The sequence below is a fragment of the Emydura macquarii genome, unplaced genomic scaffold, assembly GCF_026122565.2.
Source record: "Emydura macquarii macquarii isolate MOO-44397 ecotype Brisbane River unplaced genomic scaffold, CSIRO-AGI_Emac_v2 contig_2013, whole genome shotgun sequence".
In the NCBI taxonomy this organism is placed as follows: Eukaryota; Metazoa; Chordata; order Testudines; family Chelidae; genus Emydura; species Emydura macquarii.
Window position 1 is genome coordinate 260,035 of NW_027132150.1, and position 15,524 is coordinate 275,558.

A 15,524-nucleotide genomic window follows, 5' to 3' on the forward strand; every position below is an offset into this window, starting at 1 on the left:
GAGCAGCACCTACACTGATAAAAACGAAGGCCTACCAAAACAAAGTACTCCACTGCACACACAATAATCCCTCTGCAGAGAGGATGAGAGGAAGAACAATCCACATATGAAAAACATTGGTCACATCACCTCATCCACCAATGGAAGGGGCTAGGATGCTGTGGTGATAAAGATGGGGTAAGAGCCTGTATAGAAAGAGTTGAAGAAATAAGAACAGGAGAGGAGAGAAGAGATGAAACTGGAATCGAGTAGGATAGAATAGGACATCATTTTGTCTCTTGGTCTTTGGATGGTAAGTTTTTCAAGGCAGACACTTTCTCTTTCTGTGTTCTGCACTGCACAGTGAGGACCTGATCCCAAAAGGCATGAGAATGATGTAAATATAAACTACTACGAATGAAAGGGAGTAATGGGGTGACATGCAGTAAAGAGACGGCCGTGGAAGGAAGGGTGAGCATTGCAGGTATAAAAAGGATGTCATGTTTTTTTGTTTCTGTAACTCATTGGTATTATTTCTCTGCCCTACCCCAGGAACGATTCCCACGTGGGGTTGGTCAACCACACTGTGGTGACTCATTTCATCCTCTTAGGAATCCCCAACACTGATGGCCTCCAGACCATCCTCTTCGTCGTCTTCTTAGCTTTCTACGTCTGCACTCTGCTGGGCAACCTGATCATCTTATTAGCCATCCTCGCTGACTCCCGCCTGCACACCCCCATGTACCTCTTCCTCTGTAATCTCTCCATGTTGGACATTGGTTTTTCTTCCATCAGCACCCCAAAGCTGCTGGCCAACCTCTGGGTTCAGAGCAGGGTCATCTCGCTGGGCGGGTGCATGTCCCAGGTCTTCTTCTACCACTTCCTAGGCAGCACTGAGTGCCTGCTCTACACTGTCATGGCCTATGACAGGTACGTGGCCATCTGCCACCCACTGCGCTACCTGATCATCATGAACTGGAGGGTGTGCGCCATCTTGGCTGCCGGCACCTGGATCACCAGCTCCTTCCACGCCACCATTCTCACCAGCCTGACCTTCACGTTGCCCTACTGCGGGCACAATGTGATAGATTATTACTTCTGTGACATCTTCCCTGTGGTGAAGTTGGCCTGTGCAGACACGTATGTCATCGAGACTGTGAGCTTCACCAATATTGGCATGGTGCCCATGACCTGCTTCCTCCTCATCCTCATGTCCTACATCCGCATCATCTACACCATCCTGAAAATGAACTCAGCCGAAGGGAGACGCAAAGCAGCCTCCACTTGCGCCTCACATCTGACGGTGGTGACGCTGTTCTTTGGGCCCTGCGCGCTGATCTACACGCAGCCACAGCTGAGCAAAGTGCTCGTAACCCCTGTGCAAATCTTTGGCAGTGTGGTCACGCCCATGCTGAACCCGGTCATCTACACGCTGAGGAATAAGGAAGTGAAAGGGGCTCTGAGAAAACTGAGTGGGGGGCAAATGACTGCACGTTGATGTGCTGCATCTGAAGAACTAGCTTGTGGGTGTGTATCGAAATATGTCTACGAGTTTCTCCGCATGGCTCTTCAATGGCTTCTGTGTAAGTCTGTCTCTCTCCTTCCCCATACAGCCTCACCTATCTATCTGGAGCTCTAGAAATCATAAAAGTGCTAATAAAGACCTCTAGCTCTCTTAGGAATGCTATAAGGCTGACATATTCAAAGGTGCCTAAGGGTTAGGCACTCTCAATCTGCATTAAAATGAATAGGAATTGAAGATTCAAATCTGGTAGCTGACTTTGAAAAGCTCACCTTATTGCAGAAATCTACAGATGCAAGGGCAGCAACTTCTGCAAACTCCAGAAAGGGATGAAAAAAATTCTATTCATCATCTGGCATGAATCACATGTCAGCAGGAAGATGTGCTAGAGAGCTCCCTAATATTCCTGGGAGAACAGCTGGGTTTTCAGCATGTCCTGAATAGGAATGGATTTGTGGTAAAAATTTTCAAATCCACCTAAGTGATTTAGGAACCTAAATATCCCATTTTCATAGAATCATAAAAGAACAGGGTTGGAAGGGACCCCATTACGTCATCTAGTGTAGCCCCCTGCTCAAAGCAGGACCAATCCCAACCCCATGAGAAGTGATGGAGGCATTTATGAGTCTAAGGTACGTCTTTACGGATGGTGGCAAATTCGTCACCATCAGGTTGATCTATTCGGGTTGTTTGAGGGGTCAGTGAGAACACGCTCAATCGATGTGGAGGTCGACCTGTGAAAATGACCCCCTCAAGTGCTGCAGCACAGTGAAGACGCCATGCACAACGGAAGTTAAGTCAACGGGCGTTACACAATCTACTCTGCATAGCTTGTGTAACTCCCATCGACTGCCACTGAATTTTAAGGTAAGTGTAGACGAGGCCGAAATCTCACTGAAAGTCCGTGGGATGGAGGGTTCTGAGGACCAGATTTCAAGGGCATTTAGACACCCAATAGGATTTTGAAGAGCACCTTGAGTGAGTCAGCCACCAGCCTCCCAATTGCTTTCAATAGGAGTTGAGCACCTGACCTATTTAAAATCCTTAGTAAATTCCACTAGGCAAATAAAACCCCTTTGTAAATCTAGACGTTAGGCCAGATGATGTTTAGACACTTAGCAGGTATTTTCAGGAGCATGCAAGCACCCAGCCCCCATTGAAATCAAGGAGAGTTAGATATTTGGGGCCAGATTGTTAAAAGAGGAACAGACAGCAATTTCCTGCAATGTTCTGGATAAACCTTACTACATGAGCTTTAATACCTTGGAGGTGCATTGTATTAAAATGCAGCTGTGTGTGTGTTATTGTGAAGAGAAGAGACCCCGTTGTGGGGTTTGAGGCACTAATCACCTGACAGAGCCGATAGTGGAGCTGGGGTGATCTCTGCTAAGCTTATTAGCCTGCATGTAGGTTCTTTTATTGTTTTAATAGGTTTTCTCTGTGGTGTTTCTCCTTAAGAATGAACCAGGCTTGCTTAGACAAACTGTGTGATAAGTTGTACCTGAGGTAATTACACAGGGCACCACTTCTGAGGGGAGAAGCAAGGCAGGGCTGCCTAGCCTGAGAAACGTTTGAGGGAAAAAGACAGTGAAGGGTGTTGGGGAAATGTTTTTCACCATGGTTTTGGTATCCTCCCCTCCATCTGATCCAATGGACTGCATTTTTAAATTGTGGAATCCATCTTGAGTTGCCCGGTTGGTGATGCTTGGCAGGTTGCCAAGGCCTAATAGTCTGCCTAGAGACGGGGCAAAAAGGCGGGAAGCCTGGCCATTGGAGTGCCATGTGCATAATGGGAGTGCCGGGTGCACCACTCAGCAAGGTGGGAAAAATCCTGGCCGGGGATTGGCTGTGAGGGACCCGAACCGAAGTGATTTAAGGCTGCGAGGGCCACAGGCAGGGGCTGCCCATCTCAGTGGCAGACGGCGAGGGTGTCCCGTTTACTTCGCACCCTTCCCAAGACCAGGCCAAGAAGCAGACGTCTGACCAGGTCGGGAGCAGCACTCCTTGGGTGGAGCGAAGCAATAACGTGAATATGGACCAGAGACGGAGGGATCCAAGGGGCTGTGTTACTGGTATTGGGCCTGGGGTTTATCCCCACAGTTCATTCCTAACGCCAGGGGTTTATGTAAAAGTTTAGTCCATGGGTTGTCCCTTCAGTAAATTGTTATCTGATCGGATTGAACCCCGGCGTGGTTATTCAGTCAGTCCCGGTGATAGATCCGGGAGTCAGGGGAAGCAAATCTTTTCCTTTAAGAAGGGAACTGTTCAGCCTGGAAAGACCCCAGTCAGCAAGGAGAGAGATGTGGGTTTCCACCCGAGAAAGGCAAAGGCCAGGGAGCTGGGAGCTGGGAGCATTGGCCCTTACTGGACCATTAAGGGAAAATGCAGGTGCAGTTGCCCTGAACTGTAACAAAAATCGGGGCCTAAACAGCAGGATCCATTTGAAAATCCCACTATGTGCCTATCTGCACCTTTGAAAATCTGGTCGTTGGGAGCCTATGTCCCACTGAATGTCAGTGAGAACTGGGCTCCTTAATGGCTTTTGGAAATGAGACTTGCTCTCCTAAGTCACTTAAGTGGTTTTGTAAATTTTACCCTCTGCTCAGACAATAAAGATAAAGAAAACAGGAGGAAAAAAAGCTAATAGAATGTTTGATGGATGTGAGAATTTTACACTCATCATACGCACTGTGTTTTGGGCTTGTGCTTCGTATGTATTGTGTCTTCTGCATACATTGCACTTGAATTTTGAGTATCATGCAGTGTGCATGAAACCTAAACCTGGGACTCAAATGCATATTTATTACTTGTTTCCCACCCTCCGCTGTTTTATTGGAACTTGTCTCTAAGTTGCCTGTGCTTCTTCTTGGTGTGCAAATGAAAAATAAACCTATAAACCAGTGTGTGGAGAGGACTGGACCCATTTATGAGACTGGGAAATAAAAAGTGAAATTTAAGAAAACAACAAGAATATGAAAGGAAAAAGAGTTGGACTTTGAGGCTGTGATTTCCAAACGGCCCAAGGAAGTTAAAAGGCTGCGGCAATTAGAAAACTAGTTCGCTTTAGGCCCCTTTGAAATTTCCAACCTAAAGTAGAAGTGTGATATTAGAAGTTAGAGAAGTGACTTCATCTCTTTGGGGCTCAGTCCCCACTAGATGCACTTTGGTACAAATCATTGTTTTCTCCCACCCATTTCTCCTGTAAGCTCTTCGGAGCAGGGTCTGTTTCTCACCGGTATGGGTGCAGTGCCTATTACCCTCTAATGGCTTTCTACAAAAGAAAAAATAATAATATATTTTTGAATTGTCATCAGATCTTATGAAGTGGTTTGTGGTTCATAATTGAAAAAAAATGAAAGTAAAAAAAGGAAAGAAACCCGTGGCAGATTATATGAGCCATGCTGCTTGTCCTTTTCCCTACAGGAGAGTCCACACTATCAAACCATCCTGGCATTAAAAACAGCCCTGACTGAGGAAAGAGTTTCCACTCCCTGTACCTCAGCTCCCCTTTGCATGACCAGTGCTCAGCCTGAATTTTCTCTGTTGTTTCTTTACCGTTGTCCAGGAAACCCATTTCCAAAAAGCCACAAACCCAGAACAGGGCGACTGAGCAAAGAGAACTTAGAATGGAAGAGAAGTGCACAGCTGTGGACACTGACTTTAATAAGGGCTGTAACTTCTGATGGACAATGGGAAAACTGCATTGACCTCCTGGACCTGTGTACTGGATGGTTGTAGGAGGAGGAGGAGGGAGAGCAGGTGGCTATAGTGTTTAGTAACTGAGAACTGTATCAGCTCAACACACCTACATTTAAAGAGCCCATAGGAATTACTTGCAAAGCATTATCTTGTGGCTAAGACAAAGGAGTGGGACACACAAATTCTGGGTTTATGTACATGTTCTGTGGAAGATTCCCTATTTGACCTTGAATAACTCCCTATATTCCTTGAATAACTCCCTATATTGCTTTGTGCCTCAGTTTCCCCATCTGTTAAACAGGGATCATTAAATCCTTTGTCTCTCTCATCCATTAAGTGTGTATCTATTTCAGACAGTGACAGTCTCTTACTATGTGTCCGTGCAACACCCAGCAGAAAGGGACCCACATCTGAGTTCCAGTCTGTATGTCTGACCATAACACCAATGATAAGAATCAGAGGCAACCCACAGTGGGGGCAGGAGAGGTCACGTGACCATGCAGATTTCTGCCAGGGTTTGCTGGATAGGCCCCCTCCCCTGTTCAGTAGCTGCTAGACCAGGCTGCAAGCTGCGGCCCAGGAGAGACGGAGAAGCGAACACTTTGTTTTGGGAGCTGCAGGGAGGGGCAGCTGAGAGCAGAGCCTGGGCGTGCCTTTGAACTGTGCCCTCTGCCCACCAACAGCAGGTCCCAGCCGCCTCTGATAAGAACAGTGAGAATAGAAAAAAAAAAAAAAGAGTAAAATGCAGCTCTGGCGCTGGTGTTCGTGGCAGTGACACATGGAACTCAGCTGGTGCTAGCCAAGAGTAACTTCGTAGTTGCTACCCAGCACAGTGATAAGGGCCCCCCTGGGTATTCATTAGAACACCTGCATTTTAATTAACCCCAAAGGCCATTGCACGTCATGGTATGTTATGACTGTGTTCGGGATAATCTGTCTACAGAGACTAATTATAACTTCTGCCTTCTGCCACTTCATTCTGGCTCCCAAATAAGATGCCCACCAGAGGAACAGAAAGAAATGACAGCGATGAAAAGAATTGCAAAGGGCCTTACTGACACTGCTCTGCTATGGCAGCAGCAAACGGATCCATGAGCTCAGTGCTGACAAACCCCTAATATAGCCCTGCTTTCCTGGCTCTGTCACACCCTCTGTGTGTGGGGTCTATGGACTGGTTTAGGTTACAGGCTATGCCAGCGATGTAGCTAACCAATGCTAAGCCTTTAGCACAGACACACAATAGAGGTGCAAAACGAGCCTTGCCAGGTTAGTGATGGGGCAGGTTTGTTAAGTTAAATCAATCTTAATCCTCTAAAGATGCTTTCCCCCCATGAACACTGCTTGTGGAAAGGGACGGGTAAGAGAACATGCCCGAGACCCAGAAAGATGCAGAGTGATGTTCATCCCAGTGAAAAGAGAAGGGATGGTGCTGGAGGCAATGCTCAGACTGGAGTCCAGGATATTTGGGTCAGATTCCCGGCTCTTCCACAGAGTCCTTCTGTGACCTTAGACAATTCAATCAGTCTGAGATTTTCAAGAAAGCCGAAAGGAGTTAGGAGCCCAATGCCCACTGCACTAGAATGAGTTTCGGGAGCCTGGCTCCTTTAAAAATCTCCCATTCAAATCCTCCATGCCTCAGTTCCCCCTTGTAAAATGGGGCCGGTAACACTTCCTATGTTTGTAAACTCTTACAGGGAGGGACTGTCTCACGCTGTGTCTGAGCAGTATCCAGAACATTGGGGCCATGATCTTCCTGCAGCTGCTAGGGACAGCAATACTGCCAGTCTGTACTGGATTGCAAAAAGTGCTCCCAAGTGGGAGACAGGACCAACGATGTCCATCTGCACAGCGCTGACTTTCACCCTCACAGATAATCACACAACTGCATGACTACATCCATGTGCACAAAGAGACAGAAGGAAGCAAGGGGACAGCGGCTAATAAAAAACAAGGAGAAAGCTCTGTTGGTGACAGAGACCACTAGCTGAACACCTGGCCCAGTTCACTCCTATTTCACACTCCTGGATGGAATTTGCTGGCTTGTTTTACATGGCGGGAGAAACTAGATGATGATTAACATCCCATGTCCCCTCATCATTTATGGGTTAGATTCTCAGCTGGTGTAAATCTACATAGCTCCAAAATAACTTCAAAAACAGACTTCAAAGAGAAACTGCTGAATTAGAAATGATCTGCAAACATGTCACATTCAAAATGGGTTCAAACAAAGATTTGCAATGGGTCTCTCATTACAAGAGATAAATTGCTTTGCTCACCAATTCTCACCTCCTACTCAATGACTGTCATTCGGCCTCAAGTACCCGGCTTTCATCCACCTCCTATACACTTGTATATGTATATGATGATCCTATGTTTCTCATTTCTACCTCTGCATCTGACGAAGTGAGCTGAGCCTCATGAAAACTTATGGCTGCTAAAATTAAATTTGTTAGTATTTAAAGTTCCACAGAACTCTCGTTGTTATAGCTCCTTTGATTCCAAAGGAGTTAGTCCTGATTTACACCACCAAGGTAGATGACAGAGGGGAATCAGCCCCATTGAACCCAATGGAGTTACTCAGGATTGAGATCACGGCGAGCGAGAGGAGAATCTGCAGTCTGGTGGAGCTGAGGATCCGGCCCTTTCAGGTTACTAGTGCTACCCTTATTTATGCCAGCGGAGCAGCTGGTCCTGGGAGTCTATGAGTGTCCTCTAAGATGATGCAAAATCTCAGTTAATTGGTGACTCTGCTGAGGTCTCAGACCAGGAGCCTGGAGGGGATTCAGAGACCGGGTCCCAAAGGGACCTTGGATGATTTAAAGACTATGGACAGCCTAAAGGCTGTGGGAAGCTGTAAAAAAGCTCTAAGGCTCTGCAGCAGCCTGTGGCGATATGTTGTGGACATCCCTGGCTAGCTTCAGAGACAATTAGGTCTGCAGGCTGGATAACAAAAGCCCACACCCGGCACCTCTCCTGTGTGATGTGCTGATTTGGATGAGAAATCTAGATTTTTCTACACCGGGGTCACAGTCAGGGGAAAGAGGAAAAATTGCATTCAGCTGGATCATCCTCTCCCAATGCAGCCCATGTAAGACAACTGGTTTGGTAAAGTTTTTCTCTGTGCCTCAGTCTCTTCTTCTCTTGAAATCTGTCAGTCTCCACCTCATTCAAGGACGGAGTCACCCAGATGTTTTCTTTAGAGAAAAATCCGTCCATCCATCTGTCCCTCCTTCTCTCTGCCGTACCTGTCTGCCTGTCTCTCTGTTGTGGATGTGTATCATTTATCTCCCTCTCTCCATTAATCTCTGTGTGGCTATGTACACACTACAGTTTAGGTTGGTGTAAGTTACGTTGTTCAGGGGGCTGAATAAGCCAGCGTAAGTTACACCAACCTAAGCGTGGGTGTGAAGAACTCTGTGTCGATGGGAGAGCTTCTCCCACTGACATAGCTACTGCTGCTCGCTGGGGCTGAAGTATTTAAGTTGACGGTAGAGCTCTGTACCATCAGCTTAGCCTATCTGTACTAGCAGTGCTACAGCGACGCTGCTGTAAGCTCTGTAGTGTAGCCAGCACGTGATCACACCAACACGGAAACTTCTCCCTTTCAACAGCACCTCTCATGCATGGGGAAAACTCCCTTACAAAATGCAAATAGACGCTTTATTTTTCTCCTTCAAATCTGATCTTAAAAATCCCCCGTTGTGATATTTACAGAAGGCAGCCTGCTGATCATGGCTGAGCAGATGACAAGCTGTCGCTATTCCTCCTCTTTTTTCCCTTTCCCTCTCTCTCTTACCTGCATAAAAACTGCCAAACTATTCACATCATTAACAGAGCTGGGGCAATTCTTCATGAAATTCATTTGTTTGTATGTTCCATCCTCACCCTCTCCTTTAACACAAACACAGAGCTGCACCTACATTGATAAAAATGAATCCCTACCAAAACAAACTACTCCACTGCACACACAATAATCCCTCTGCAGACAGCATGAGACAAAGAACAAACCACATATGACAAACGTAGGTCACATCACTTCATCCACCAATGGAAGGCTCTAAGATGCTGTGGTGATAAAGATGGGGTAAGAGCCTGTATAGAATACAGTTGAAGAAATTAGAACAGGATAGGAGATAAGAGATGAAAGTGGAATAGAGTAGAATAGAATAGGACATGCCCTTTGTCTGTTCGTCTTTGGATGGTAAGATCTCCAAGGCAGACATTTTCTCTCTCTGTGTTCTACACTGCACAGGGAGGATCTGATCTCAACTACTTTGATAAAAATGTAAATATATACTTGTAGGAATGAAAGGGAGTAAATGGGGTGACACGCAGAAAAGAGGCGGCAGTGGAAGGAAGGGTGAGAAATTCAGCAATAGGATGGTATCTATTTTTGTTTCACTAACTCATTTTTATTATTTCTACCCCAGGATGAGTCTCATGTGCGGTTGGTCAACCACACTGTGGTGAACCATTTCATCTTCTTCAGAGTCCCTAACACTGACGACCTCCAGACCATCCTCTTCGTCGTCTTCTTAGCTTCCTACCACTGCACGCTGCTGAGAACCTGCTCATTTTATTTGCCATCCTCGCTGACTCCCACCTGCACACCCCCATGTATTTCTTCCCAGTATGATCAAAAAGAATTGAATAGAATACAGGATGGATGAATGGAAAAGAAGAAAGGAAAATTAAATTAAGTCGCATCAAACAGAATCAATGAAATATTAGAGTCTTGATTCTCCACTCCCTTTCACCAAACTTATGATGGATAAAAGGTTTACCCTTGTAGATTAAGTTGTGGTGTGCTACGGAATAAACAAATCATAATTTATTGAGATTGCTAATCTCTCTGCGTTATCTCTGTGCTTCCTGGAATGTCCCCGTCTCGCATGGAAATGGAGAATCGCACTGTGGTGTCGGAATTCATTCTCTTAGGGATCCCCAACACCGAAGGCCATGAGACCCTCCTCTTCATCGGCTTCTTAGCTTTCTACCTCTGCACCCTGCTGGGCAACTTGCTCATTTTTTCAGCCATCCTAGTTGACTCCCGCCTGCACACCCCCATGTACCTCTTCCTCTGCAATCTCTCAGTGCTGGACATTGGATTTGCATCCATCAGCACCCCAAAATTGCTGTTCAATCTCTGGACCAAAAGTAGAACCATCTCACTAGGCGGGTGCATGTCCCAAATCTTCTTCTTTCAGTTCCTAGGGAGCACGGAATGCCTGATCTACACCGTCATGGCCTTTGACAGGTACGTGGCCATCTGCCACCCCCTACGCTACCTGATCATCATGAACAGGAAGGTGTGCGCCATCCTGACTGCAGGTAGTTGGATCAGCGGCTCCTTCCACGCCACCATCCTGACCAGCCTGACCTTCACACTACCCTACTGCGGTCCCAATGCGGTGGACTATTTCTTCTGTGACATATTCCCCGTGGTCAAGCTGGCCTGCGCGGATACGTACGTCATAGAGACCGTGACCTTTACCAACACTGGTGTGGTGCCCATGACCTGCTTTTCCCTCATCCTCCTATCCTACATCCGAATCGTCTACTCCATCCTGAAGATGAAATCAGGCGAAGGGCGACGCAAAGCAGCCTCCACTTGTGCCTCACATCTGACGGTGGTGACGCTGTTCTTTGGGCCCTGTGCCGTCATCTATACGGAGCCAGAGCTGAGCAAAGTGGTGGCTACCGTGGTGCAGATCTTCGGCGATGTGGCAACGCACATGCTGAATCCGGTCATCTACACTTTGAGGAACAAAGAGGTGAAAGGGGCTCTGAGAAAACTGAGAGGGGGTCAGATGACTGCACGTTGATGTGCTGCATCTGCAGATGTAGCTTGTGGGTGTGCATTGAAATATGTCTACAAATTCATCTGCATGGCTCCTCAGTGGCTTATGTGAGAGTGTCTCCCTCCTTCCCCATACAGCCTCACCTATCTATCTGGAGGTCTACAAATCACAAAAGGGCTCCTAAAAGCGTCTAGCTGTCTTGGACATGATTTAAAGGTGACACGTTGAAAGCTGCCTAAGGGATAGGCACACTCAGTCTGCATTAAAAATAATAGGAATTGGAGATTCAAATCTAGTAGCTGACTTTGAAAATCTCAGCCTTATTGCACAAATCCACAGATGCAAGGTCAGCATCTTCTGCAAACTCAAGAAAGGGAAGAAAAAAATTCTCTTCATCATCTAGCACAAATCATATGTCAGCGGGAATCTGTACTAGAGAGCTTTCTAATGTTCCTAGGAGAAGAGCTGGGTTTTCAGCATGTCCTGAAGATCAACGGATTTGTCGTAAAAATTTTGAAAATCACCTAAGTGATTTAGGAATGTAAATCCCATTTTCATAGAATCATGGAAGAATATGGTTGGAAGGGACCACAGGAGGTCATCTCGCCCAGCCCCCTGATCAAAACAATACCAACCCCAACCCCATCAGAAGTGATGGAGGCATTTAGGAGTTTAAAGTACGTCTTCACTGACGGCTGCAAATTCGCCGCCGTCAGATGGATGTATCCGGATCGATTGAGCGGTCAGTGAGGACACACTCAGTCGATGCGGACGCTGACTTGTTAAAATCACCCCTTCAAGTGCTGCAGCGCAGTGAAGGCACCACGCACAACGGAACTTAAGAAGTCGATGGGAGTTACGCAATCTACTGTGCGTAGCTTGTGTAATTCCTGTCAACTGCCGCCGAACTTTAAGGTAAGTGTAGACCAGGGCTAAATCTCTCTGAAAGGCCGTGGGATGGAGGGATCTGAGGACCAGATTTCAAAGGCATTTAATCACCTAATAGGGTTTTCAAGAGCACCTTGAGTGAGTCAGCCACCAGCCTTCCATTTACTGTCAATGGCAGTGGAGGACCTGAGCTATTTAAAAGCCTTAGTAAATTCCACGAGGCACATAAACCCCTTTGTAAATCTAGACGTTAGGCCAGAGGGTATTTAGACACCGAGCAGGATTCAGCAACCACTGAAATCAAGCAGAGTTCGATGTCTGGGGCCAGATTTTTAAAGGGGGACAGACAGCCATTTCCTGCAATGTTCTGGATAAACCTTACTGCATGCGCTTTAATATCTTGGAGGTGTATTGTATTAAAATGCAGCTGTGTGTGTGTTATTGTGAAGAGAAGAGACCCCGTTGTTGGGTTTGAGGCACTAATCACCCGATCGAGCCCACAGTGGAGCTGGGGTGATCTGTGCTAAGCTTATTTAGCCTGCATGTAGGTTCTTCTATTGTTTCTAATACGTTTTCTCTGTGGTGTTTTTACCTTTAGAATGAACCAGGCTTGCTTAGACAGAACTGTGTGGTAGGTTGTACCTGAGGTAATTACACAGGGCACCACTTCTGATGGGAGAAGCAAGGCAGGGCTGCCTCGGCAGAGAATCTTTTGAGGGAAAAACACAGTGAAGGGAACTGTTCAGCCTCGAAAGACCCCAGTCAGCAAGGAGAGAGATGTTGGTTTCCATCCAAGAAAGGAAAAGGCCAGGAAGCTGGAAGCCTGAGAGCATTGGCCCTTGCTGGACCATTAAGGGAAAATGCAGGTGCAGATGCCCTGAACTGTAACAAAAAACTTGGCCTAAACACCAGGGTCCATTTGAAAATCCCACAATGTGCCTATCTGCACCTTTGAAAATCTGGCCATTGGGAGCCTATGTCCCACTGAATGTCAGTGAGAACTGGGCTCTTTAATGGCTTTTGAAAATGAGACTTACTCTCCTAAGGCACTTAGGGGGTTTTGTAAATTTTACCCTCTTCTCAGACAGAGAGATGGAAAGAAAAATGAAAAAGGAAGAAAAAAAGCTAATAGAAGGCTTAATGGATGTGAGAACTTTACACTCATCACATTACACACACTGTACTTTAGGCTTGTGCTACCTATGTATCGTGTTTTCTGCATCTGTTGCATGTTACTCAAAATTCAAGTGCAATGTCTATGAAACCTAAACCTGGCAATAAACTGAGGATATTTTCTTGTTTCTCACCCTCAGCTGTTTTATTGGAACTTGTCTCTAAGTTGCCTGTTCTTCTTCTTGGTGTGCAAATTAAAAATAAATCTGGAAACCAGTGTGTGGAGAGAATGGGACATATTATTGAGACTGGCAAATAAAAAGTGAAATTTAACAAAACAGCAAAAACATGAAAGGAAAAAGAGTTGGACTTTAAGGCAGTGATTTCCAAAGGGCCCAAGGAAGTTAAAAGTCTTCGGCAATTAGAAAACTAGTTCACTTTAGGCCCCTTTGAAATTTCCAGTCTAAACTGGAAGTGTGATATTAGAAGTTAGAGAAGTGACTTCATCTCTTTGGGGTCAGTTCCCCACCTGAGGCATTGTGGTATAAATCATTCTTTTCTCCCACCCATTTCTCTTGTAAGCTCTCTGGGGCAAGGTCTGTCTCTCACTGGTGTGTGTGCAGTGCCCATTACCCTCTAATGGCCTTCTACAAAAGAAAATTAATATTTTTGTGAATTGCCATCAACTCTTATGAAGTGGGTTTTGGCCCATAAATGAAAAAATATTAAACTAAAGAAGGAAAGAAAACCGAGGCAGATAATGTGAGCCATGCCGCTTGTCCATTTCTATGTAGGACAGTCCACGCTATCAAACCATCCTGGCATTAAAAACAGCCCTGACCGAGGGACGAGCGCCCCCTCCTGAGTTGCCTGCACCACTCCCTGCACTGCAGCACCCCTTTGCACGGCCGGGGCTCAGTCTGAATTTTCTCTGTTTGTTTGCCGTTGTCCAGGAAACCCATTTCCAAAGAGCCACAATCCCAGAAGAGGGCAACTGAGCAAAGAGAACATGGAATGGAAGAGAAGTGCACAGCTGTGGACATTGACTCTAAAAACAGCTGAAACTTCTGATGGACAATGGGAAAGCTGCATTGACCTCCTGGCCCTGAGCACAGGATGGCTGCAGAGGGAGAGCAGATGGCTGTAGTGTTTAGTAACTGAGAACTGTATCAACTCAACACACCTACATTTAAGGAACCCATGGGGATTACTTGCAAAGCATTATCTTGTGGCTAACACAAAGGTGTGGGACACAGAAGATCTGGTTTCAAGTACATAGAGTCATAGAATATTAGAGTTGGAAGAGACCTCAGGAGGTATACAGTCCAACCCCTGTTCAAATCAGGACTAACGTCATCTAAATCATCCCAGCCAGGGCTTTGTCAAGCCGTATCTTAAAAACCTCTAAAGATGGAGATTCCACCACCGCCCTAGGTAACCCATTCCAGTGCTTCACCACCCGCCTAGTGAAAACCTTTTTCCAAATATCCAACGTAGACCTCCCCTACTGCAACTTGAGACCATTGCTCCCTGTTCCGTCATCTACTACCACTGAGAACAGCCTAGCTCCATCCTCCCTGGAACCCTCCTTCAGATAGTTGAAGGCTGCTATGAAATCCCTCCTCACTCTTCTCTTCTGCAGACTAAACAAACTCAGTTGCCTAAGCCTCTTCTCATAAGTCTTGTGCTCCAGCCCCCTAACCATTTTTGTTGCCCTCCACTGGACTCTCTCTAACTTGGCCACATCCTTTTAATAGTAGGCGGGCTCTGTGGATGATTCCCTATTTGACTTGGAATAACTAATTTAACTATTTTATGCCTCAGTTTCCACATCTGTTAAATAGGGATCATTAAATCCTTTGCCTCTCTCATCCATTAAATGTGTATCCATTTCAGATACTGACAGTCTATTACTATGTGTCTGTGCAACACCCTGCAGAAAGGGGCCCACATCTGAGTTCCAGTCTGTAGGTCTGACCATAACAGCAATGATAAGAATCCGAGGCGAACAAGGGTGGGGGCAGGAGGGGTCAGGTGACCATGGAGATTACTGCCAGGGATGGTGGCCAGGCCCCCACCCTGTTCAGCGGCTCCTGGGGCGGGCTTCAAGCTGCGGCCCCGGGGAGACGGAGAAGCGAACACTTCTCTGTGGGAGCTGCAGGGAGGGGCAGCTGAGAGCAGAGCGTGTGCGTGCCTTTGAACTGTGCCCTCTGCCCACCAACAGCAGGTCCCAGCCACCTCTGATAAGAACAGTGAGAATACAAATAAAAAGAGTAAAATCCAGCTATGACCCTGCTGTTTGTGGCAGACACATGGAACTCAGCTGGTGTCAGCCAAGAGTAACCTCGGAGCTGAGACCCAGCACAGTGATAAGGGTCCCCCTGGGTATTCATCAGAACACCTGCATTTTAATTAACCCCAAAGGCCATTGCACATCATGGTATGTTATGACTGAGCTGGGGATAATCTAACTACAGAGACTAATTATAACTTCTGCCTTCTGCCACTTCATTCCGGCTCCC

At 46.4% G+C, this 15,524-nt stretch overlaps 2 protein-coding genes across 2 annotated transcripts; both read left to right on the forward strand.

Moving 5' to 3' along the window:
• The first annotated feature begins 550 nt into the window (after positions 1-550).
• Positions 551-1,477, forward strand: LOC137159914 (olfactory receptor 10D3-like). Its single transcript, XM_067558385.1, has one exon. It carries the CDS (start codon positions 719-721, stop codon positions 1,475-1,477), a length of 759 nt encoding a protein of 252 aa, XP_067414486.1. The 5' UTR covers positions 551-718.
• Positions 1,478-10,092: 8,615 nt separating this feature from the next.
• Positions 10,093-11,025, forward strand: LOC137159915 (olfactory receptor 10D3-like). The gene has a single exon (XM_067558386.1). The coding sequence runs from the start codon at positions 10,093-10,095 to the stop codon at positions 11,023-11,025; it is 933 nt and encodes a 310-aa protein (XP_067414487.1).
• Positions 11,026-15,524: the final 4,499 nt, after the last annotated feature.

Bases quoted from the DNA above. Each gene is read 5' to 3' on its own strand.
- LOC137159915 (XM_067558386.1), top strand. From the start codon at position 10,093: ATGGAAATGGAGAATCGCACTGTGGTGTCGGAATTCATTCTCTTAGGG.
- LOC137159914 (XM_067558385.1), top strand. From the start codon at position 719: ATGTACCTCTTCCTCTGTAATCTCTCCATGTTGGACATTGGTTTTTCT.